Source organism: Aethalodelphis obliquidens, unplaced genomic scaffold, assembly GCF_003676395.1.
Source record: "Aethalodelphis obliquidens isolate GAN/ISIS:26980383/991018 unplaced genomic scaffold, ASM367639v1 scaffold11, whole genome shotgun sequence".
NCBI lineage: Eukaryota > Metazoa > Chordata > Mammalia > Artiodactyla > Delphinidae > Aethalodelphis > Aethalodelphis obliquidens.
The window spans coordinates 40,416,173-40,440,646 of NW_020837955.1; the positions used below are offsets into that span (position 1 = coordinate 40,416,173).

General features: G+C 46.5%; 1 protein-coding gene across 2 annotated transcripts in view; it reads left to right on the forward strand.

The window, feature by feature from the left end:
- Positions 1-24,474, forward strand: part of DOCK1 (dedicator of cytokinesis 1) — a 542,215-nt gene that overhangs the window by 113,766 nt on the left and 403,975 nt on the right. For both annotated transcript variants that reach the window (XM_027112936.1, XM_027112937.1), the window contains exons 17-22: positions 5,344-5,447; positions 6,012-6,195; positions 10,648-10,745; positions 16,227-16,316; positions 16,648-16,748; positions 21,048-21,182. In XM_027112936.1, coding sequence (XP_026968737.1) covers positions 5,344-5,447; positions 6,012-6,195; positions 10,648-10,745; positions 16,227-16,316; positions 16,648-16,748; positions 21,048-21,182 — 712 coding nt within the window. The remainder of the gene's footprint in view (positions 1-5,343; positions 5,448-6,011; positions 6,196-10,647; positions 10,746-16,226; positions 16,317-16,647; positions 16,749-21,047; positions 21,183-24,474) is intronic.

Genomic DNA, 24,474 nt, shown 5'->3' on the forward strand with positions numbered 1-24,474 from the left:
TACTGTAACACAGTGAGGTGTTACTGTAACACAGTCTTGACACTTCAGCTCCGCGCCCACGCGAACCTGCTCCCGTGGAGTGCTGTCCACTCTGATTGAGTTGATCCCAGGAGCTCTTCAGTTTCTTCTCAAATTTGTCTGATGAGGTGCCGCTCCTTCCTGTTCACCCCTTGGGTTTCCTCTTTCCCCTTTGGCTTGTAATACTGCCCCGTCCATCAGAAAGGTCACTGAGATCTAATACCTAGCTTTCAAAAATTACTCTTGATGCTCTTGCGTCGGCATTGAAAACCTCTGGCTTTGCTGGCAGGTGCTGGTGCCTAGAGCTCTGGCTTTGCCTTTTCTCGTCCACGTTGGTGTAGCCTTGGCCGTGAGGCCAAGACTTTGGGAGGAAAGAAGTTTGAATCAGTCACCTTCCAGGAGGATTTATTATCGATGATTGAAGTTTGTCTCATTACCTGTGTTGAATTCGTTGTCTGCTAAGGACATCACCCTGTGCTAGACACTAAGTAAGATACCACAAGAGGAAGATACGCCCCCTGCCCTTCATGGTCTCTATCCATCTGGCAGTGGGCTAAGGTTTGAGAAAATAAGTGATGCTGGGTCATGTGTGCAGCGGCATCGAGGGAACGGTGGTCTGGGTGGGCGCATTTGTCACCCACCAGCCTGTGGGGGCCAGAGCCCTGCGGTTGGGGGACCTCAGCCCTGGCTCTGTGTATCTTCACAGATGTTTCAGCCTGAGGAGGGGAATGCATGGGGGCTGCCGATCCCTCAGCAGGATGCCGGCCGTAGGATAGGGCTCCACGGGACCACCGCTGCTGTGATGGTGTGTCCACCCTCCTTACTGTTTCTGGGGGCCTGCCTGACCTGTGCCTTCCCCAGAGCGTGGAGCCCGCAGAGGCAAGGGTGCAGGAGAGCAGCCGGGAGGGTGAACACGTGAGCAGAGGCGTGAAGTTGGGGGTACGTAGACCCCTGTGTGGGACCAGTGAGAAGCTCTGTGAGGTTGAAGAGGCGCGAGGACTACAGGGCTGGTGTGTGGAAAGTGTGACTGTCAGCCCGAAGATGTGCTTGCGTGGGGTGAGACCGGAAGGTGGCTGAACCAAGGGGTCTAGAACAGCGCGGGGTCCCTCGTGGTGAGTGGGCGTGTGGAGGATGCCGGGGTGGGTGGGAGCGCTATAGAGCATCATTCCACCCCTCCTCTTGTCCCAGTGCTTAAGGGGCCAGCTGAGAAGGGGTCGGGGCCCAAGCAGTGTGGGAGGCGCAGGGTGTGAAGTCTGGGCAGCTTGGAAAGCCGGGCCCGTCCCATTTCGGGCCAAATCCAGGCCACCAGGCAGCGGGCTGGGGTCTGCTAACTGTGGGCACTCCTGGATGGCTGAAACGTGGATGGATAAGATGTTCGGACGGATTCGGACACCTCTTCGTACGTGTTCATTGTGCTCTTACTCTCTCCTGGCGCAAGTATTTTTACCACGTTATTTAGATGAGTCCTCACCACGATGCCATGTGGTAGATCATTGGCGCTTCCTACATTACAGATGAGGAAACTGAGCCTCAGAGACCCCACCTCAGTGGCCCAGAGTCACCTGATGGTCAGTGGAAGACCTCTGGTTCCCACCCCAGTCCTTGTGTCTCCCCTGCGTTTGGGGAGCACTGAGGCCACTGCCGTCATTTGGTCTGTGTTGAGCGCCTGCTGTATACGCAGCTCACACAGAGAGTTCTCCTCTTGCCAGACTTAGGTTGGGTTGAGGCGTGAGATCGGCTCGCGAGAGCCACATGCGGAGCAGCGGCCTGGGAGCGTCGCATGCGTCAGGCAGAGGTGCGGGGTGAGCAGGGTCAGGTGGGTGATTGGGGGAATTGGGGGCAGGTCTGTCTTCAGCCAAGTCCCAGAAGGTGTGGTGGGCCCAGCGCCCTGCACAGCGGAAGTTGCCGGGGGTGGGAATGGGCTGCAGGGGAGGAGAGGGTGGGGAGCCCTGTTGCAGGGCAAGGACAGAGTTCTAAAATGCACAGGGGACTTGTCTCAGAAGCACGCTCCCTCTTTAGAACAAGCTCATTCTCTCTAATTAATAGATTACACCAGGGCAGAGGGATCTCTTTGGTAGCATTTTAATTTTCAAAATCCTTGTTTTTCTTGTCAGTTTTAAGTACTCATTATAGACAAGATGCTATCACCCGGCCTCCCACGACACATTTGCATAATTAATGAAGTCTCCCCGGCCACAGCTGGTGGGGTTTGGGGAACGTGTCGAGCATTGCAAGTGGGATGCTGACAACGTCCCGAGCTGTCCGCTGCCGGCGGGGTGGGGGCCAGTGGGGCCCGTGCCGCGGCCTCGTCTGCAGATGCTCTGGGTCAGAAATGAGAGGAAGGCCACGCTGCATGCCCTCCCCGCCGCCCCAGGCAAAATGCGCGCTCTTTACCCCGAGTGGAAGAAAGTGAGGGGATTTCTCCTACCGGGAGCTGTCCTTGGGGCTGGGACGTTTGGCGCTGGTGTGACCGTCTAACACTCTGCTGCCGCTTGTTAGCTGTTCCGAACGCATCAGCTGGTGTTCTGTGTGGATGCGGGCAGATGAGTGGCTTCTGGGGCCGGCCTGCCAGGAGCCGAGTTTCCCTTGTTTGCAGGGGGCTGGTTGGGTCCGCCAGCGCTGCCCGCCCTCTGGGGCATGTGGCCTTCTTCTGTGGCCTCTGACGTTTTGTAAATTTCTTGTCTGCCTCATAATGGCTGCTAATGAGGATGTCACAAATGCAGTCCATCCCCTGTGTGAAGATGCAGAATATTAATAAAAGGTGCACTTTTCAATTGTGTGCTACTGAAGAGTAGGGTCAGGGGAAGCCTTCTGCTGGCAGATATGCTCACGTGTCCTGAACTGCAGCTGCTTTCAGAGAGATGTGTTTTTAATTTTTTTCATGTCAGCCCAAACTTAAAAGGATCTCTTCCTTCTCACCTGAACACTGAGTTTTACGTTTTTAAGAACCCTTTCACAAAGTTCTTTCAATTTCTAGAAGTACATATTTTTTGCTTTTATCCCTCCCTTTAGCTTTGGTTGGTCAGTCGTTCATCCAGCTAATTAGCTAGCATTTATTGAGCACCTAATGTGTGCCAGACCCGATGGACACCAGGAACGCAAAGACTAATGAGACGTGGTATCTCAGGCAGTGATGTCCTATAGCAAATATTTTGAGCCCCTGACTCAAGGTGGGCAGATGTATGCTCTTCAACCTCTGTCCTTTCATCTCCAAAAAGAGAATCTGGGATCTATAATTTTTTTTTTTTTTTTTTTTGTGTCCCAGCAGCCGTGGCTCACGGGCCCAGCTGCTCCATGGCATGTGGGAATCTTCCCAGACCGGGGCACGAACCCGTGTCCCCTGCATTGGCAGGCGGACTCTCAACCACTGCGCCACCAGGGGAGCCCATGGGATCTATAATTTTAAAGGTCTTTTCTAGCCCTGAAACTCAGTGTTTCCGTGCTGTGTTCAGCTTACATCTTGAAAAATTCATCACAAATCCATTTCTTCAGTCCAGACTCCTCATCTATCTCTACCTGATCTGGCACCTGCCCACCTTGGAGCTCTCACTGCCTACCACTCACCAGCCACACGGGCTTCTAGTCCCCAAGCAAGGCAGGCTGGTCCCACTTTAGGGCTTCCGTATTTGGCCATCTCTTTTCCTGGAGGGTTTACATCTTGGCTCATACGTCATCAGGAAGGTCTTCTCAGAGAGACCTTTTCCAACCATCCAGCTGGGTGGTCCCTGTTCCCATCAGCGCGCTTTAACAAGCCACCAATTTTTGTTTTATTTGTTATCTGAAAGGACTTTAAAAAAATAAAAAATTATTTATTTATTTTGGCTGCACCAGGTCTTAGTTGTGGCTCACCAGCTCCTTAGATGTGGCATGCAAACTCTTAGTTGCGGCATGCATGCGGGATCTAGTTCTCCGACCAGGGATTGAACCTGGGCCCCCCATTAGGAGCACGGAGTCTTACCCACTGGACCGCCACGGAAGTCCCTGAAAGGACTTGTTTGTTGGCGTCTCCCCATCTAGAACAAATATTTGAGTACCTAACTTATATAGCAGAGGCACTATTTCATGCACTGGGGAAATAGCAGTGAAAAAATACACAATGTCTTTTGCATGGGAAAGCCCAGTGGATGAAACTAACAATAAACGTCGTCTCCCCCCTCCCCTGGCCCTTTCTCATGCACAGACACCCTACAGGCTTGGTAATCTCTTGGTAATCTGGTAGTAATCTCTTGGTAACCTGTTGTCTTAATCTGCTTGGGCAGCCATAACAAAATACCATAGACTGCGTGCCTTAAGCAACAGAGATTTACTTTCTCACAGTTCTGGAGGCTGCAAGTCCGAGATCAGGGTACCAGCATGGTCAGGTTCTGGTGAGGACCCTCTCCCAGGTTGCAGACGGCCGCCTTCTCTCTGTGAGCTCACACGGAGAGGGACCACTCGGTGTCTGTTCCCCTTCTTATAAGGGCACCCGTTGTATAGCGTCAGAGCCTCACCCTTATGACCTTTTAACCTTAAGAACCTCCTTCTAGGCCTTTTCTCCAATACAGCCACATGGTGGGGGCGGTTAGGCTTCAGCATAAGAATTTTGTTGAACAAAACAAAACATAACAGTTCAGCCCATAGCGACTATGAAGAACTGACCAGGGTAGGCATTTGCTCTTCTAGGCAGGCTGGTCACTTCAGAGCAGGTGATACTTTGGCAGAAACTTGAATGAAGTGAGAGAATGAGTCTCACATGCTAATTCTGGGGGAAGGACTTTGTTGCCAAAGAGAACATTTCACAGCAGGGTGTTTAGTCCACTTGGGACTTATATTTGTGGAGGGTGTGAGGTGAGCGTCCATCTGTTTTGTTTGTCCCTGTTGACACTCTGACGGGTCTGCCCCTTCCAGTGGTCACTTGCAATGGCCTGTGTTTTCATGCCCTGTTTGTTCCCACTGGTCTGTGAATCCCTGTGTTAAAAACCCACCATCTTCATTGTTACCACTTTCCAGTTCCTGTTGGGTTTTAGTATTGCAGGCTTTCCTCCACGTTCCTTTTCAAAACCATCCTCCTACTGTTGGTCCTTTACTGTAGAATCAGTTTTCAAGTTTCACAAGGAAGCTCTCCCATGAGATTTTGATTGTAATTGCTTTGAATTTACAGATTAGTTTGAGCACAGCTGATCCTTTTATGATAAGCGAACGTTGTCTATATCTCCGTTTATGTTTACTTTAACATCTGTCAGAACAGTTTTGTAATTTTTTTCAGAAAGGCAGCCCTTGTAGCATTTTATGATGTTCTTTTTTGTCGTGATGGCAGTAGAAAATGATTATTAATTTCCGTTGCAGCTAAGGATAAATCTGAGAAGATATTCGCACTCGCTTTTGTAAAGCTGATGCGTTACGATGGGACCACCCTAAGAGACGGGGAACATGATCTTATTGTCTATAAGGTACGCTCTTCTGTTGGTGCAGTGTTGCTAATATTGACTGTTTCAAGTCTTTCTGGGCTTCCTGGCCTGAGCTGACATTTCCCATCTTTGTGAGAACACTGCTATCTAGCAACATTTAATTATGTAAATGAACATTTCAGATGACCAGCTGTCCCTGAGGAGAGAAGCTGATACACAATAACACATTAAGTGCTGTTTAAAAAAATCCTCTGTGTGAATGAATTCATCTACAGGAATAAGGGAAATCATTAAAATAAGCAGTTTAGCACAGGGAACTCTGCTCAATATTATGTAACAGCCTAGTTGGGAAAAGAATTTGAAAAAGAATAGACACATGTATATGTATAACTGAATCACTCTGCTGTACACCTGAAACTAACACAACACCGTTAATCAACGATACTCCAATATAAAATAAAAAGTTAAAAAAAATAAAATAAGTGGTTTAGCAAATGATAAAGAGCAAATATCATGATGGTTAAAAGGATTAAGGATCCTAAGAGGTAGAAAATATTGCACGGGATTGTCAGTTGTATTTGACCTGTTCCATCATTAAACCCACAGGCTGAAGCGAAGAAGCTGGAAGACGCCGGCACGTACTTGAGCCTGCCGTCCACCAAAGCCGAGTTGGAAGAGAAGGGCCACTCGGCGACGGGGAAGAGCATGCAGAGTCTTGGGAGCTGCACCATCAGCAAAGATTCCTTCCAGATCTCAACTCTCGTGTGCTCCACCAAACTGACCCAGAATGGTGAGTTTGGGGCCAGAAACGGGTTCGCCCTGGAGTTTTTCTCCTTCAACCCCATCTTTCTCGTGCTCCCTGCTGAATGGAGGAGGCTTCCTTAGGTCCCTGAAGCCTGCCGGCGAGTCATTCACACCTTCCCTCCGTAATGGCCCGTGTGGATGCTGTTGGACAAGGAGAGAGGGAGAGGGTGACATTGTTCTGCTTTGAAACTCACGTTCTGATTTTATGCTAAGGATGAACCTCAAAGAGGGATAAAGCAATGGATTTACTTTAAAAAATAAAAAAGCTTTCCGGCTAAGGGAAGGGAGAAATCCACACAATTTGGAGTCTGAACTTGAGCCTTGGCCCTGTGCTAATAACCCTGGGAATGACCTCGAACTAGAGTCTCTGAGCTCATTTTCCTCATCTATACCCTGGCTATAATGCCTGCCTCAGAGGGCTGTCTGAGGGCTACGGGAGCTCTAGGGGGTGAGGCCCCTACCCTCCTTGGGTCTTCCCCTCTCTCAGCTACTCATTGAGATAATTACCAGTTACCTTTAGTTTTACAAGTTGGTGTTGACGACATTTCTAGTCCCCCTGACAGCGAGATAAGGCACCCCTTGCTGATGCACTCACACCAAAGTGCGACCTTAACGCAGCATCAGATGGTGCCCAGTGTCCCCACGCTGCGGGCCCGGGTGCTCGACATTGTTCCCACGGGCTTGCAGCCTCCGCAAGGCATGACCGTGCGGCCAGGGCCCTCCTGATTCAGACCACGCTGTCTGGTCGAGGCAGAGGGTCCTCTGCACAGATCTTACATTGAAAAATCGAGTTCACCAAATGTGATGGTCTCACAGCCGTGGAGAGTAGCTTCACGTTCTCTTGAAAGTCAGCTTGAAAATCCAATATGTTTTCCTCTCAGCCACTGATACGGATTTTGATTATTAATGTCGGTTGCTGTCATGAATCGTGTTCCCGGGGGTTGTCCGTAAAGCTTGGCAGTAGTCTCGGATGGGCTCAAGGGACAGTCATCGTGTGGACTTTAACAGGCTGATCATAGGACAGAAGGAACCTGTCATCTGGAAGGCCCTGCGTGGTAGTGGAGAGTGCCGGTCCTGATCAGACTTTCACTGCCTGCTCTAGTAACCTCCATGAGCAGACGGAAACCCTTCCCTGGGGCACTGTGTTCCGTGAAAGCATGGGGAGGGGTAGATTATGTGCAGGGAGTTTGCAAGTTTAGTGCCCAGGGAACATGCTGTCAGCAAGGCCGGTGCTGGCTTGAGACTGGGTTATAGGAATGATGACCCCGTAGGTCAGATGTTACCCTCTGGATATGGCCCTGATAGTCAACTAGCCTGACAGCTGGCTACTCCTTCTAGGGCTTCATTTAACTCAGGGCAGCCTGTCCAATGGGGCACTGAAGCTTCTGCTTTGTCTTGCCATCTTCGCTGTGTGGGAAGCCACCTTCTTAGAAATGGGTCATGTTCCAAAAGCACGTTCGGAAGTTGTTATTTGGAACTTGAATATATTTTCGCCATTAAAACAGTGTGTTGAATAGCGGTTAGGTCGTGAGGCCCATGCAGAGAATCCTTCTTAACCCACATGTCCCTGGGGAAGACAACTGTGAACTAGGACATTCTCAAGGTATTAAGTCACAGTAATTTCCCGAGGAGATGTGTCCCACCTCCTCTCACCCTTAAGCTCTTTGAATCTCATCAGACACAGGGTAATCCCCTCTTCGGGACTGAGGGGCACAGCACGCTGGTCTCTCCAGTGGCTGTTGCCAGGCAACTAGGAAATTCCGATGTGATGCAGCTCACGAAGCGTGAGGGGGACACATCTTTTGTTGTTCATTTCACACCAGCCAACAACGCCTCTTTTCTGGATGGTGGCGTGTCAGGTGTGTGCAAGATGGGGCTGCCCCAATTGGCCTCTGGCACTGAGTCCCAGATTCTCATTTGAGGGAGTCATTTTTCTGAAACCATGACGTGTTACTGTGAAGTTCCATTTCTTAGGGAAAAGTGCGGCTGAATTATTCATCGAGGTTTGTATTAAACATCTCTGTTCTCAGCGTTATGCTGGATGCTTTGGGGGATAGAAAAAGAAGTAGGGGACGTGGTTCCTCTCCTCCATCAGCTTACTATGTAATTAGAGAGAGAGAAGCCATGAGGCAGAGAATTATTACGAGCCAAACTGTGGTGGTTCCCTGGGAATGAGAGGGGACAGAGAGGGTGTGGGGCTGAGCAAGCTACCCCTCCTCAAAGGTGTTTGTCCACTGCTAATTTGCCCAGCTGTATCTTTTCTCAAAAGTACAACACAGAGGTGAACCTCAGCCTCCCTCTAATCCGAAGTGCCACTAACTTTACATGAATGGGATCCAGAGTATTAGCTCACCTCCATTAAAAAAAACGCAGTGGTTAAGAATCCATCTGCCAATGCAGGGGACGCGGGTTCAGTCCCTGGTCCGGGAAGATCCCACATGCAGCGGAGCAACTAAGCCCGTGTGCCGCAACTACTGAACCTGTGCTCTAGAGCCCGAGACCCACAACTGCTGAGCCCACGTGCCACAACTACTGAAGCTGCGTGCCTAGAGCCTGTGTTCCACAACAAGAGCAGCCATCGCAATGAGAAGCCTGCGCACCGCAACGATGAGTAGCCCCTGCTTGCTGCAACTAGAGAAAGCCCTTGTGCAGCAATGCAGACCCAATGCAGCCAAAAATAAACAAACAAACAAACAAAAAACCAAAGATAAGCGGTCCCTTCTAGCATTCGCAAAAGCTGTTTAAAAATAAAACAAACAAAAAAACCCCACAAAAAAAAAAAACGCTGGTAACTCTTATGAGGTGGAAATCTCCATTAACCCTGGGACTGAGAGCGTGTCTGGGCAGTATATAGCCCTTCTCACGACTTCACTTTCAATTAGAAATTAAAACACGTTAACCTTCATGATGAATGGCTAAAATGTTCACCTCTTTGATGGGTGGCTGCTGTTGGTCTTCCTGCCTGGCATCACACTAAGTGCTTTCTCCACGTCTTGCCATTTAAGTCTTGCACCAACCCTGTGACCCAGGTAACACTGTGCCCATTGTTCAGATAGAAAAACTGAGGTGAAGGTACGTGTCCAAGGTCACATCTTGGTGGCGTGGCCCGGCTGGTGTTTGAGTCTACTCTCTTTGCATTCTAAAGACACTAGGATGCTGTCCCCTTCACACTTTCCTGTTTGTAACTCTTCCCTTCATCAGCTGTACTTGGGGGTGAGGTGATATAAATGAGAATGTGTGTTTGGCGCTCATCCCCCGTATGCCTTTTGTGTGGTCTGATCCTTGAATTATAACTGGTGTCTTGTGTTCACTGAAATTCTACCTATTGCCAAAATTATATATTTTTTTTCAGTATTAACTAGGGTTTTTTTTATGGAGACAGTTTCTGTAGCAGAAGTTCATTCCCGATGAGCATAAACAGTAAATTAGATGTGCTTTGCTAACTGTGTTTTTTCACGTAGTGGGATATTAATATGACTTCAGATGAAGACGTCCTTTCCCAGAGATGTTTTGGATTCTGTTTTCATGCCTTAAACAAAATCATTTCTCAACATTGTCTTCCACATTTTGTCTGCAAAAACCAATACGTTCAACTTGCAATTTTTCTATTAGAAAAGAAACATACAGAAACTTTTGGAAGGGCCAGGACTTGGTAAAGGTGGCAAGCTCAGTGCAGCAGGGGTCTCCAGGGTCAGGGTTCCTGTCTCCTTTGGGGACTGTCCCCTTGCATTCTCAGTACTTGAATTTATGTTGGTTATTTATTTTATCTTAAAAACCTAAGAATCTTATTCCTGAACAGGAGAAAACCCCTTGGCAGGAGCTGCCAGGACAGCACTGAATGGCCAGCAGCCTTGCAGGCCTGCTGCTCTTCTCATCTGCCTACTTGTGGGTTGGAAAGGCCGGTCCCTCTTCCATGCTCTGATCTGCCTTCTTGTGGGTTCGAGAGGCCGGTCCCTCTTCCGTAGCCTCCCCAGATGCCTTTTTTTTTTTTTTCCTGGCGGTACACGGGCCTCTCACTGTTGTGGCCTCTCCCGTTGCGGAGCACAGGCTCCGGACACGCAGGCTCAGCGGCCATGGCTCATGGGCCCAGCCGCTCCGCGGCATGTGGGATCCTCCCGGACCGGGGCACAAACCCGTGTCCCCTGCATCGGCAGGCGGACTCTCAACCACTGCGCCACCAGGGAAGCCCTCCCCAGATGCCTTTTGAAAGCCTCCATGTGGAAATCATTTCATGGTAAATGTAGTTGGAAATAATGAATCCAGTCACACTGGGTGTCAAGGATGTTGCTAGAAAGTAATGAAATATTTACGTGGCTCACGTTTCCAAATAGGCTTGGTTCATCTGTTCAAAAAATGATTTAGAGGACCTCACACGATGGGTGAACGAGGGAGACAGAGTCCTTGCTGTGAGGAACTGATGTTCGTTTACTGTTTCCAGTGGACCTGCTGGGGCTGCTGAAGTGGCGATCCAACACCAACCTGCTGCAGCAGAACCTGAGGCAGCTGATGAAGGTGGATGGTGGCGAAGTGGTGAAGGTAACGTGGCTCCCATGCTGGTTCTGGTTGTTCTGTTGTCCTTACGGATATGAGGAGGTGTAGGCTCCGCCTCCCAAGATGGTACAGGCACGCCTCCGAGACACTGCGGGTTTGGTTCCAGACCACCACAGGAAAGCAAGTCACACGAATTATTTGGTTCCCCAGTGAGTATCAAAGTTACATTTACACTCTACTGTAGTCTGCTGAGTGTGCAGTAGCATCACGTGAAAAAAAATAAGTACAATGTAAAATAGGTAGCCAACAAGGACCTACTGCATAGCACAGGGGACCATACCCAATATCTTGCCATAACCTATAATGGAGAAGGATCTGGCTTTCTGAGCTAGACCCCCGACAGGGGTCCGTACCGCATTGTTCTGGGTTCCCATCGTAACTTAAAGGGAAACTTTCACAATGTCCAGAGCCCTTCATGTCCTGCAAATGTCGGAGGAGGATGTCCTCAAATTCCTTGCAAGAGTTTTAGTTGTAAACAAAAATGACTAAATAAAATATTATTCACAATTAAAAAGAAAAGAATCTGAAAAAGAATATATATATATATATATGTACAACTGAATCACTTTGCCATACACCTGAAACTAACACAACATTGTAAATCAGCTATACTTCAATTAAAAACAAACAAACAAACAGACAAACAAACAACAAGGGAATTCCCTGGCGGCCCAGTGATTAGGACTTTGCGCTTCCATTGCAGGGGACACGGGTTCTGGTTGGGGAACCAAGGTCCCACATGCCTCACAGTGAGTGGAAAAAAACAAAAGAAGAAAAATGTTTAAACAAAAGAAACAAAAAACCCTCAAAATTAAAAACCATGTCCATTAAAAAAACAATTAAAAAATAACTTTATTGCTAAAAAATGCCAAGCCATCACCTGAGCCTTCAGTGAGTGATAATCGACAGTCACATCAGAGATCGCTGACCGCAGATCACCAGCACAAACGTAATGATAGTGAAGTGGGAGATATTGCAAGAATTATCCACATGTGACACAAAGGCACAAAGTAAGCAAATGCTGTTGGAAAAACGGCTCCAAGAGACACGCTGGACCCAGGGTTGCCACAGATCTTTGATGGGTAAGAACCACAGTGTCTGCCAAGTGCAGTAAAACGAGGTCCGCCTGGTCCTAAGCCTTTTAACACCTAGTGTCTCCGGGATGTGGACATACGCCTCTAAGGCAACAGAATCCTTCTTGGACTCCGGTCCGGGGAGCGCGGCCTGGCTTCACTGTGGTAGAAACAGGCTTTGGAATCAACCAGGTCTAGGGTTCTGCTTCCTCTTCCAGCGGATCCTCACTGTGGGGCTGACACAGGTTAAATAACGTCTTTAAACCTTGCTTTCCCCTGCTGTAAAATGGACATGAGCAGAGTGCCTTGTTCACAGGGTCCCTGTGGAGGTTAAATGAGGTACTGGCCCCTGGGAGGCGGTCGGGTAGTATCAGGATTTATCACTGTCGCCATCATGACCACCCCCGTGATCGTTAACCTGGCTCTCGACTCACCTAGGAGCCCTGTCATCGATGTGGAGAGCTTCGCGGTGTGTCAGAAAGATCACAGCACTCAGTCCTGTCTTGGCCGTTTTCCTCCCATGGGGTCTTGGACTGATTGCTTAGCCTCACACAGAGCAGGCCCTGGAGCAGTGCCCTTGAATCTTCATCTGCGATAGGACAGTCAGACTAGAGTGATCGGAGGTCCCTTTGAGCGCTCAGATTTGGTCATCGTTGGTGGTTCCAATATTTTCTTCAGTAAAAGGCTCTCCTTGCCACTCCTGTGCCCAGTGACTTGTCCTTGTATGTAAGGAAATGCATTTCTGTGGCCACTGGGCTCCACCTTGGCTGGCGTGCAACAAGCCGGGCCACCACTCGTGGCTGCCCGAGAGCGCAAGGTCCCCACGGCCAGGTCCGTGTCGCCGCCTCAGTTCTTTATCCTCCGTGAGAGGTGCTTGCGGAGGGAGACGACCTTATCTCTGTGAAAATTAATTACTTAAAATGGCCTTAATTAAGCGGCAGTGTGGTTAACTTCAGTAGAAATTAATTTGCTGGCATTGCTCTCCTAAATTCATTGTATAACCGTTCAAACATATCCTCACTGATCTTCAAATTTTAATCACCTTTTCCTGGCCCTTGTCTTCTTCTGCTGGCTTGGACAATGTTAACTGCATTTTAAACTTCCCTGGGTTCTATGAATTCCCTAATTCAGATGAAAACTGGGTGAATTAAGTTAACATCACTTTAAAAGACCCACAGTTAATGAAGTTGTGTCCTCTTTCATTTTTCGGTCCCTGTGTCACATCAGGAATTGTATTTTTGTTGAGCTACTGACGCACTGACCAGGAAAGTTCTAGAACCGTCTGGTTTTATTGCCCCCCCTCAGTTCCTCTTATCTAATCTGTTATCACACCTTGTTGTTCGTCCCGGAGATGGTTTTCTCACCTCTCTCCCTCTCCTTCCTGTGTTCACTGTGGTACTCCCCAGGGTTGGATGACCTGTCCGGCCCTTACTTGTTCTGCCTGTTTATTCCTTCCCATTGACAGTGTATCCTAATACCCTGTAGGCCTGGAGCAGGGAATAGACTCGTCTAAGGCCACCAGGCTGTTAACAGAGCCAGGAGCAGAGGGAATCCCAGCCTGCGTGGGGCTGCGTTTGTTCTGTTGAAGGACACTGATAGATTGTGGGTTTTATTCCATTTATTCGAGACCTCCCTTCTGTGTCTTTATAACTTTTAGTGGAGAGATGCCATTGCTTGATAGACTGAGCAAAGTATTTGCTTGTTTAGTAAAAGTGACATTGCTTGAGAAAAGTATTTGCTCATTTAGTAAAAAGTATAGTTTCCCATTTTAGTGGGAAATGAAAATGGTGATTGTGCTCTTCCAGCGGATGGTCTTGGAGAGAGGGTGGGTGTCAGAAGAAGTCTTTCATGGCCTTGTGTGAGGGATCGCCTTCAGGACATTCGTGTCCCTGCACTGCTGCGGCTCTACGGCCAGATACACAAGGTCCCCGCTGTCTGCTGTCCTGTTTCTGTGTCATTTGTCTGGGTGGGGCTGGTAGACCTCTTTCCCTGAACTGTGACAAGCCAGGGCTTGGCACTGGACGCTGGTGTGTCTGTTGGCAGTAACACTGGGCTGTTAGCAGATGGCAGCGTCAAGTTTTTTTTTTTTTGCGGTACGCGGGCCTCTCACTGCTGTGGCCTCTCCCGTTGCGGAGCACAGGCTCTGGACGCGCAGGCTCAGCGGCCATGGCTCACGGGCCCAGCTGCTCCGCGGCATGTGGGATCCTCCCGGACTGGGGCACGAACCCGCGTCCCCTGCATCGGCAGGCGGACTCTCAACCACTGCGCCACCAGGGAAGCCCCAGCGTCAAGTTTTGACCTTTGCAAAGCTTTTACAATCTGAAATGATGGGAAATGATACAAAAGTAACGAGAGGTGGTACAGGCGTAAACAATTACGGAGTGGACGGAGCCCTTGATGTCCAGGCCAGAGTGCCTCCTGGTCCGGCTGGTTTCATTCCCGTGTCATTTATATGTGACGATTCTTGGCACAGACTAGGTGGTAGGTGGCACAGTGGAATAGAATGAGGATTTTATGCCTGACGCGTCTCAGATCACTTCCTACGTCTGGGAACACGTCCTCCCTCAGGAAGAAGAGCTGTGGGGTGCTGGATTTGCAAGGTTCCACGGCTCACGGGGGGGTGGGGAGCGAGCAGTGGTTGGGGAGCAGGTCTCTGTGTTTAGTTTCTGTGTCTGCGGGTCGAACTGTTTGAGGTCCTCTGCTGGAGACATGAAGGCCCCTGAGGTTCTGTGCATGGGCTGAGCCGCCCAGGAAGATCTGGTCTAGGGATCTCACTCAGTTACACCTTTGTCCCGGCTGTGGGCCCGTCTCACTTACTCCTTTTGTTTTTAATAACCACTTGATTGAGATGTAATTCACATACCTGAAAGCACCTTTTCGTTTGTACAGTTCAGTGGTTTTCAGTGTATTCACAGAATTGTGCAGCTGTCCACACCATCTCACTTCAGCACAGTTCCACCACTGGAAAAAGAAACCCCATATCCGTTGGCCATCACTTCCACTCTCCCTGCAACCGGAGAAATCCATAGATTTTTCTCTATGGATTTGACTCTCCGGATATTTTATGTAAATTGAATCAGACAATATATGACCTTTTTTGATTGGCTTTCTTTTGCTTAGTGTAATGCTTTCAAGGCATGTGGTGGCATGTATCAGAACTTCATTCCTTTCTATGGCTGAATAATAAATATTGCACCGTATGGATATGCCACAGTTTTTTTTATCCATTCATCAGCTGATGGACACATTTTGGCAATGATGAATAAAGCTGCTATGCGTATTTTCGTACAGGTTTTTGTGTGGATGTATGTTTTCCATTCTTCGGGTTACATACCCAGGAATGAAATGTTTGCGTTACGTGGTAAATGTACGTTTAACCCATTGAGGGATTGTCAGTCTGTTTTCCAAAGCCATGGCGTCATTTTACATTTCTACCAGCACCGTATAAGAGCTCTAATTTCTCTCCGTCCTTCCCCACACCTAACTATTGTACATCGTTTTGATGACAGTCACCTCAGTCTGGGTGAAGTGATATCTCACTGTGATTTCGATGTACTAATCCCAGTGACTAATGATGATATAGCCATACTTCATTCCCTTTTACGGTCAGTAGTCCATTGTGTATCATTCTGCCTAGTCTTGAACTACCCCATCAACAGGGAACTCATTACTTCCAATGTAGTCTTTTTTAGTTCATCTTATACTTCTTTCAGGGGAGAATGGGGTCAGGGTTCAAAGCCAGGTTCTAGTGTGACATAACTTTGAAGTCTCCTAATTTTTTCTAAATTAAATTCATAGTGTTTTGTCATTCTATGCTGTAATATTTCTTTGGTGAATTATATTAGGCATAAAAGGAATTTCTCAATTACTGTTGAATAAATTAAGCTCATGGCTCTCCGCTCTGTACCCCAGTTTCAGAATCACACACCTCTTCTGTTCTTGGCCATCTGTGTCTGTAGAAGATCCTTTATTATACTAGAAATTTGTCCCTGTATGGCTTCTGCCCAGTTGCTAGCTCAGGTCCCACACTCAAGCGTGTACGGAATGAGTCAGATTCGGACTTCCCAGGGTTGCTGTTGAGCTTTTTGTCCTGATGAAAGTCAGGAGAAGCGTTGGAGAGGTCTCATGGGTGGGTAGGCGGTGGGCTATAGGGCATCTCCCCGCTGCCCATCCTCTGCTTGGCTCAGGGTGGCCTGTCTTTGTTCTGAATTCACTCATCTCAGATTTTTGTCTTGTGAATCTAATGACTGATAAAAATCCCCAAAGTCTGTAGCTTGGTAGGTGCCATTTGAGAATGGTGGGTGTTTGCAGTATTGCCAAGGATGATAGTTGTTCTAGGCTGGGGAGAGTGGGCTGAATTTACCTCGTCTGCTGACCTTTTGTGTCTCTCTAGTTCCTCCAGGACACCTTGGATGCCCTCTTCAACATCATGATGGAGAATTCGGAGAGCGAGACCTTTGATACATTAGTGTTTGATGCTCTGGTAAGAGGCCTCGACTTTGCATCTGCTCAGCTATTACGGGACGCTTTCAGGTTGCAGCCTTTGAAGCTGGGGCGGGATCCATCACAGTAACCCTGAAAGTGCTTTCAGTTGTAAACCCAATCAAAGCAGATGAATTGAGAGGTAGAAAGTTTCTCCCACTGTAACACTGTAGTTAGGCAAATGTAAATTGTAGGGGAAGAAGTAAAGTAGCTGACCAGCCTGTGTCCGAAAGTGTTAGAGCTCGTTGACTCACACAGAAATGCAAGTGATTCAGCTGAAGATTCTAAAATGGTTTGCATTTCTTTCGCTAATGAAAATATTAATTTAACAGGTATTTATCATTGGACTAATTGCTGATAGAAAATTTCAGCATTTTAATCCTGTTTTGGAAACCTACATTAAGAAACACTTTAGTGCAACATTAGCCTACACGTAAGTTCTGTTTTGTTGTTTTAAAACCAGTACTTCTTTTTGTATATTTTTGTAAGAGTCTTTTCCATATACTTTTGCCTGTGATTCTATGTTTCCCTTCCCCAACTGTGAATTTACTGGGATCATTTTTATTATTGTTTCTCTCTTAACAGACCTAAAAATCTTGTTGAAAGAGATAGGTGATATATTATAAGATTCCGGAATAAGTTCTTGTTCTTCTCCACACCTTTTGTTTGTCTTTGAAATGTTCAGTTTGTGTTTGATGCAACAGATACATGAATGCAGAGTGCCCGCCGCACTGCAGCTTCCTGATGACTGTTTGATGAATGAATAAATGGTTGTGGTCCTGTATTGAGGTTATTGGTTATTTAGTATGAATAAAATTCAGTTTTGTACTTTTTCAGTCTATCTTTTTGCTCTTTATTTATTTATTACCATTTTTAAGGTTGCAGATGATTTGTTTATTTTTGTTCTGCTGGACAGAGCTGGATAAAATTATTTTTTTCGGGAATTCCCTGGAAGTCCAGTGGTTAGGACTCGGTGTTTTCACTGCCATGGCCAGAGTTCGATCCCTGGTTGGGGAACTAAGATCCCACAAGCCACACAGCACGGCCAAAAACAAAAAAAGGATCTAAAAAAAATTATTTTTTCTTTTAAATTGGCTTGTTAGTGATGTTCAGAGAGCCAGAATGTTCATGTTGTGCAGATAAAACATCTGCGGGTTTGACAATTGTTTCTAGACTTCATCTGGATATTGGCTTTTAATACTCTTGCATCTCTTTTTTAATTTTTTCTTTAAATTTAATTTTTTTATTGAAGTCTAGTTGATTTACAACGTTGTGTTAGTTTCAGGTGTACAGCCAAGTGATTCACTTATACATATATAAATATGTGTGTTTGTAATATATATATGCACATATATATTGTTTCCAGATTCTTTTTGCCTTTTAAAGAGTGCCTTTCCTTTTGTTCCAGCAGCTTCGGCTCTAACTAACTAGGATTCTTGCTACTCACCCAGCTGCTCTCCACCTGCCCTGCATCCCCACATGGGCCCCTTTGGGGTCTACTAGACACCAAGGGGAAGGTGTGAAGCCTGGTGCTGGTGCCACAGCCCTGGGACCCGGCCACCTGGGCTTATGTTACCGCTCTGCCACTTTCAAGCTTAAGTTGCTTAAACTCTGTGAGCTTCAGCCTTCTCATCTGTGCAACAGCACGGTTGTAGGTTTTCTTGAGAATGTTAATGAGTTATTACACGTCAAGTATTTGGAATAATCCCTGCCACTCAGAAAGCACCAAGCAGTAGTTAGGTTTTGTTATGATTAGAATTATTAGGGCGAGTTCCTCATTCTCTCACCATGGGATTTATTGGCATTTATTCAGACTTTTTATTGTGTGAGTTGCAGTGAAAAAGAAAGGTTTAATTTCTTTAAGAACATTCAACTTAGAATCATTCGAATCATTCGAAATGATTCTCTTTCAGGGCCAGGAAGTTGAGTCAAAGCTCCCATCTGTGTCTTGACCATACTTAGGTCAGAACCTGTTGTCCTTGGCTGTGGGACTCAAGGTCAGCAGCTCTGTCCCTGATTCTTAGGTTCTTCCGTGTCGGCTTGAGTGCATGTTTATTGCAGGCAGTGGGTGGAGCCCCCAGTGGGCGGGGAGCAGCGTGTCCTCACCACACAGGGCAAAAGCTGTGACCAGCTTTGTGCTTGCTGACTAAGAAGTGTTTGTTTAAAACATTCTCTTCTCTCAGTGGAGAAGCCCAGTTTGCCACACTTTGGACAGTTCCCTGCAGACCGTGGGAGGGCTGATCATGTGACACCATCTCTCTATAGCAACCAGAGGGAGCCCGGGGTTTATGGGCGTGGCCTCCGTGCTGCTCTGGGTGCCATGTGACCTCCATATGTGTCACTTTCACCATTCTCCTTCTTTATTGAAAGGGGGCCAAACAGCTTTGCTCAGATCAGATTTTGCACTTTCATTTCAGAAAATCGGAACAGTGGTAAGGTCACCGTGCTGCATTCCAGGTCGCCTAGCTGGCGTCCCCCTGCCTGTGACTTTGGGGAGAACGGTGCCCTTATTCTCAAAGGTGGAAAACGAACATTGGGGAGCTTTGGGAAAGTTACTCAGTGGGAGACACAAAAAGTACCATTTTATTGTTAAGTTATGATGGGACGGAGTTGAGAATTGGTATCCTCTCATTCAGTCTGTCCTCTGCCAAAAAGGAAATTTTAATTTCGGAAAATAAATATTCTTGTCGTGTTTTGGTAAACTAGCAACCCCAAGTGGTTCTTCAGCCATTGGAATCTGAGTATTTTTGCCTTGAAATACCAGAGGAGATAATTGTGGTTCACGCAGTTCTAACCCAATCATGGAAGGTTGTGTCTGCACTAACGAAGTACTTTCAGCCTTCTCCGGCCCAGGGGACATTCGGGTTCTAAGTGTCATCACAGCCAGTCTCTCCTCCGCCTCTTCTAGGAGCCTTGGTTAGGCTAGAGTCTGGTCCAGGTAGTTTCTTTATGTCTTTCCTTTGATAAATCTGTAGCCTTTCTTTGCAAAGAACTCCAAGAGAAGAAATTAAAGATGACTGGAGGCGATGGGCATTACTTCTTAGCCCTCCGACTCTCGCAAAGCAGGAGCTCCCCTGCCTGGGCAGTTAACGGATCAGAGTGACCGGCTCTGGTCCAAGCGAGGAGGGAGGGAGGTGCCAGCTTTGGGGACGGTTCTTCCAGAAGACCAGCAGGACAGGCTCCTTCTGTCCACAGAGCTGCCTTGCCCAGAGCTGGGTCAGACCTTCCTCCCACTGAATCGATGTGCCGTGTGGTCCGCCCCCTGAGCTGGTGCCGAGGAGGTTGGTCTTTCTGCCGTTACAGGTGGTGTGGCTCGCGTGGACTCGGGTCTTTTGACTTCCAGATTTATTTTCTGGTTCTGGGTCATTCTCTTTGCAAATCATTCCTTCTTTGTATTCTTTTCTTTGATTAATCTATTGGAAGGATTTCCAAAATGTATTTCTATGGAATGTATATTTCTTGGGATATTAATAAGGTCTAGGAGTAAAAGGTGTGTGTGGTCCACTCAGTTTGGGACAATAAGTTAAACCGAGTGAAACAGGTTTTATGCCAGGACTTGAGATGTTCTGCCGTGCCTCAGGAACCATCAGGAAACGTGTATGGGACAATACCTTTCTGACGTCAGGGCCAGGGGAGCCTGTGGGAGGGGGATCTCTCTGGCTTCCCTTCCTTAGGACATACTGGCAGGAAGGCTTCTATGGTAGTCTCTCATTTCTTGAGTTCTGCAGCCTGATCAGTGTTAGAAATGACTTTGTATCCACTCAGTCACCCAAAAGCCTTTTTATTGTGATTTATCAGTAGAATTGTGACTCTTAGAACCGTTCCGAGGTCATCCAGAATCCAAGTTACAGTTGCTCTTATGAGTGTCTTGTAATAATCTCGAATAACAAGCTAGTGCATGCTGGCTCCCAGCTTAATGGGAAATGCTGTGAGTGCCCTGACAGGTTATTTTTATGACTCTGATGAATATTTAAAAGCTACAGGGAAGTTCTGTTGATTACATAAAAACTTGGGGAGTGGAGAAGTTTGGTTTAGGGAGTAGTCTTGTTGGTTGTTGTCATACAGGTTTTACATATGCTGCTAGTTTTTGGAGAGTTACGGTGTAGCCCAGTACACTAAAAGCTGACAGTATACTGCAGTTAATTTAATTCTTCTTTTATGATTTAGAAAGCATAGCTTGAGGGTCATCCTTGTGAACAGTGATTATTAGTTTATGGGCCAGTAGTGGTAGAAAATGTAGGACGTTTGGACAGAATCAAAAACTGATTATTACCATTACTGCCTCTATCATTTGAAAATACCATATGCTCAGTAGAAAAAAATGAGCATTATGAAAATAGATATGTCTGTAGAAATCCCTTTGATTTTTGTTATTTAGCATTGGGAAAGCTAGTTTACCTACCTAATCCTGGGCTTCTCCATCTGTAAATTAGGGATAAAACTCATCACTTGCCTTATAGTGTTGCTGTGAAGAATAAATTGTAGAATACATTTAAATGCTTACAAAAACATCTAAAACTTAGAAAGTTCTTGTTAAATGCTCAGATCTCGCTCCTCTGAGAGTTATTATATGGATTGCTTTTAATCTGCTTGAGATATGTTTCACAAATATGCATATACTGATAAGTGTGTACCCAAATAAAAAGAACCCACTTGTGTATTTTTGTCCCAGTTAAGAACTGAGATATTGTAATCTTCTGGACTTGTTAACTTGTGTTTCCATTATGAACAGGAAGCTGACGAAAGTTTTAAGGAACTATGTGGACAATGCCGAGAGGCCAGGAATCAGTGACCAGCTGTATAAAGCCATGAAAGCTTTAGAGTACATCTTCAAGTTCATCGTGCGCTCCCGGATCCTGTTCAATCAGTGCGTATCACCGTGCTGGCTCTCCGGTGGACTTACAGGAAATCCTTTCCTTCCTTCCTTTTCCTTCTCCTTCTCCATCCCCCTTCCTCTTGCTTCTTCCCCTTCCTCTCGTCTTTCTCCTTCCTTTCCCTGCCGTCGAGCATGACACAGCAGTAACAGATAACAGTCCCGGGCTGGGTTTGCCCACACTCACTGTATCTGCTCCCACATGTAGTGAAAGGCAAGCATGAATTTGAGTCTTGAGCCCTGAGTCTGAAATGTGTGCCTATGAGTCAAACGTCGTCTCCTGAAAGCATTGATAATTCTTCAGAGGTAGTGCAGACTGAACACCAAGGGTTCTGAAGTTCTTTTCAGTATATCTTATAGAGAAAAAAGCCCTTGAAAAACAAAATTAAAACAAACAAGCAATAACAGCAAAAAGCCAGAACCAAGTTAAACTACCTCACTTGGGAGGACTGGGGGCTTCCTCCCTCTTTCCTTCAACTAGAATCATGTTTTGTTCCTAGAGAGAGATTCCCACATACAAGATTGCCGTGCAAATGGACGCTCAGTGTTTTCACCTAGTGATGTGTTTCATACACTATGTAAGTGAATTTATGAGTTGTGTTTGAACTTTAAAGTGGGAATTTTATATATATATATATAGTATATATATATTGTATATATATAATATATATATATATAGGGAATATCCCAATCCACTTTAAAATAATGACTTCATTATTTTATAGAGAACATTAGTATTTTTTCCTATATATCTTTAGATGAAAGAGATGTGCTACAATAAATGAGCTTTCAGTTGGTCCACAGTATTTAACTGTATGAATGAAGAGGTGTGCAATGGGTAGATGGGGTGTTGGGGTGTTGCAGTTGACTCACTCTGCTCCTGCTTTGGGAGCTGTAGCTGCTCTGGGTGACCTACAGTGGATGGTGTTGGTTGCTGTTGGTTATTGGAGGTTCGTGTTCTTGTGGTGAGTTCTAAACACAGAGATGGAGTTTAAGAATCAGTGTCCCTCTGAGTTAGAGAATACACGTGACTTCTAAAAGCACAGCCCTCTTGAAACGTATCAGTGAATCCTTCGGGATGGAGCGAGTGTGGACCCAGCTTGGTCCCTCCTTATTGACTCTTTATCTTTGTTGGCCTGAAGTCAGCTTCTCCAGAAGGGCTGGGGAGAAAGGGAAGGTATTCAAAATCCAGCCTGTGCACACCATGGTACATGTAAGCCAAAGGAGCAAGTTACTGACTGTGTGTACAACTGTAAGAGTCGCAGATGGGAGGGACTTCCCTGGCGGTCCAGTGGTTAAGACTTTGCCTTCCAGTGCAGGGGGTGCGGGTTCGATCCCTGGTTGTGGAGCTAAGATCCCACATGCCTCAAGGCCAAAAAACCAAAAAACATAAAAGAGAAGCAATATTGTAACAAATTCAATAAAGCCTTTAAAAATGGTCCACATCAAAAAAAATCTTTAAAAAAAGAAAAAAGAGTCACAGACGGGGTAGTACCCACCATTAATCAGTGGTCACGGCCCCTGTGTTACTGGTCAAGGATTGTTTGTGCTTTGTTCACTCTGACATTCTGTGATCTAAGACCCACGGTTTGAGGCCATCGTGCTCTTATCCGTGACTGAGATATCAAAGGCACACTCTTCTTTTTTTCTTATTGTGGATAAGGGTGACTCTTGACGTGGGTCGAAGCTTTTTCTTCTCTTCAAGGTCAAAGCTGTTGATGATTTTCTCACTGTCATGGTATGAAAGATGACCAAGTAAACGAGGTTTTGTTTTCCTGTGTTTTATCTTATTATTATTATTATTTTTGCGGTACGCGGGCCTCTCACCGCTGTGGCCTCTCCCGTTGCGAAGCACAGGCTCCGGACGCGCAGGCTCAGCGGCCATGGCTCACGGGCCCAGCCGCTCCACGGCATGTGGGATCTTCCCAGACCGGGGCATGAACCCGTGTCCCCTGCATTGGCAGGCGGACTCTCAACCACTGTGCCACCAGGGAAGCCCTCCATCTTTCTTTTAATTTTATGTTTCTCTATAGGATAATCTTCCTTTGGTGCAAAGAACTTTATGTAGAATTTCTTTGGGTATAAGTCTGCTGCAGGTTTTGTTTGTATGAGAATCACTGACTTCATCTTTGTTTTTGAAGGGTGTTTTCTTTTAATTTAGAATTCCAGATTGGCAGTTATTTTCTTCTTCCAGATGTTCTTCTTTTCTCTTTTGGTTTCCATCATTTCTGGTGAGAAGTCAGCTTTCAGACTTACTGTTACATCTTTGAAGGTAAAGGTGTCTTTAAAATTTTTTCTCTACCTATGTTTACAATTTTTCTCTTTCTCTGTGGTTATTAGCAGTTTTACTATGGATTACATAGGAATGGTTAGCCTTTTATTTATCCTACATTGGATTTTGAGAGCTTCTTGAATTTTTCAAAATTAATTAATTAATTATTTTGGGCTGCTTTGGGTCTTTGTTGTTGCGCACGGGCTTTCTCTAGTTGTGGCGAGCAGGGGCTGTTCTTCGTTGTGGTGCACGGGCTTCTCATTGTGGTGGCTTCTCTTGTTGCGGAGCATGGGCTCTAGGTGTGCGGGCTTCAGTAGTTGTGGCATGTGGGCTCAGTAGTTGTGGCTCTTGGGCTCTAGAGCGCAGGCTCAGTAGTTGTGGCGCACAGGCTTAATTGCTCCGCTGGCTGTGGGATCTTCCCAGACCAGGGACTGAACCCGTGTCCCCTGCATTGGCAGGCAGATTCTTAACCACTGCGCCACCAGGGAAGCCTGCTTCTTGAATTTTGGATTAATTCTTTATTAGTTTTAGCAAATTCATGGCCATTATCTATTCTAATGTTGCATTTGTCACATTGTAGCTCTCATTTTCTTCTGTAACTTCAATTACATGTATGTTAGATCTCTTCATTGTGTCCTACATATCTCTAGCACACTTTTCTATATTTTCTGTCTCTTCTGTTTATTTTCCTGTTGATTGTCTTCCATTTCACTGATTCTGTCTTTAACTCTGTCTAATCTCAAGTTAACCCATATAGTGAATTCTTAATTTTATTTTATCATTTAAAAAAAACTTTTTTTTTGGCTTCGTTGGGTCTTCGTTGCTGCGTGTGGGCTTTTCTCTAATTGCAGCGAGTGGGAGCTACTCTTCGTTGCAGTGTGCAGGGTTCTCATTGTGGTGGCTTCTCTTGTTGCAGAGCATGGGCTCTAGGTGTGTGGGCTTTATTAGTTGTGGCACATGGGCTTAGTTGCTCCGTGGCATGTGGGATCTTCCTGGACCAGGGATCAAACCCGT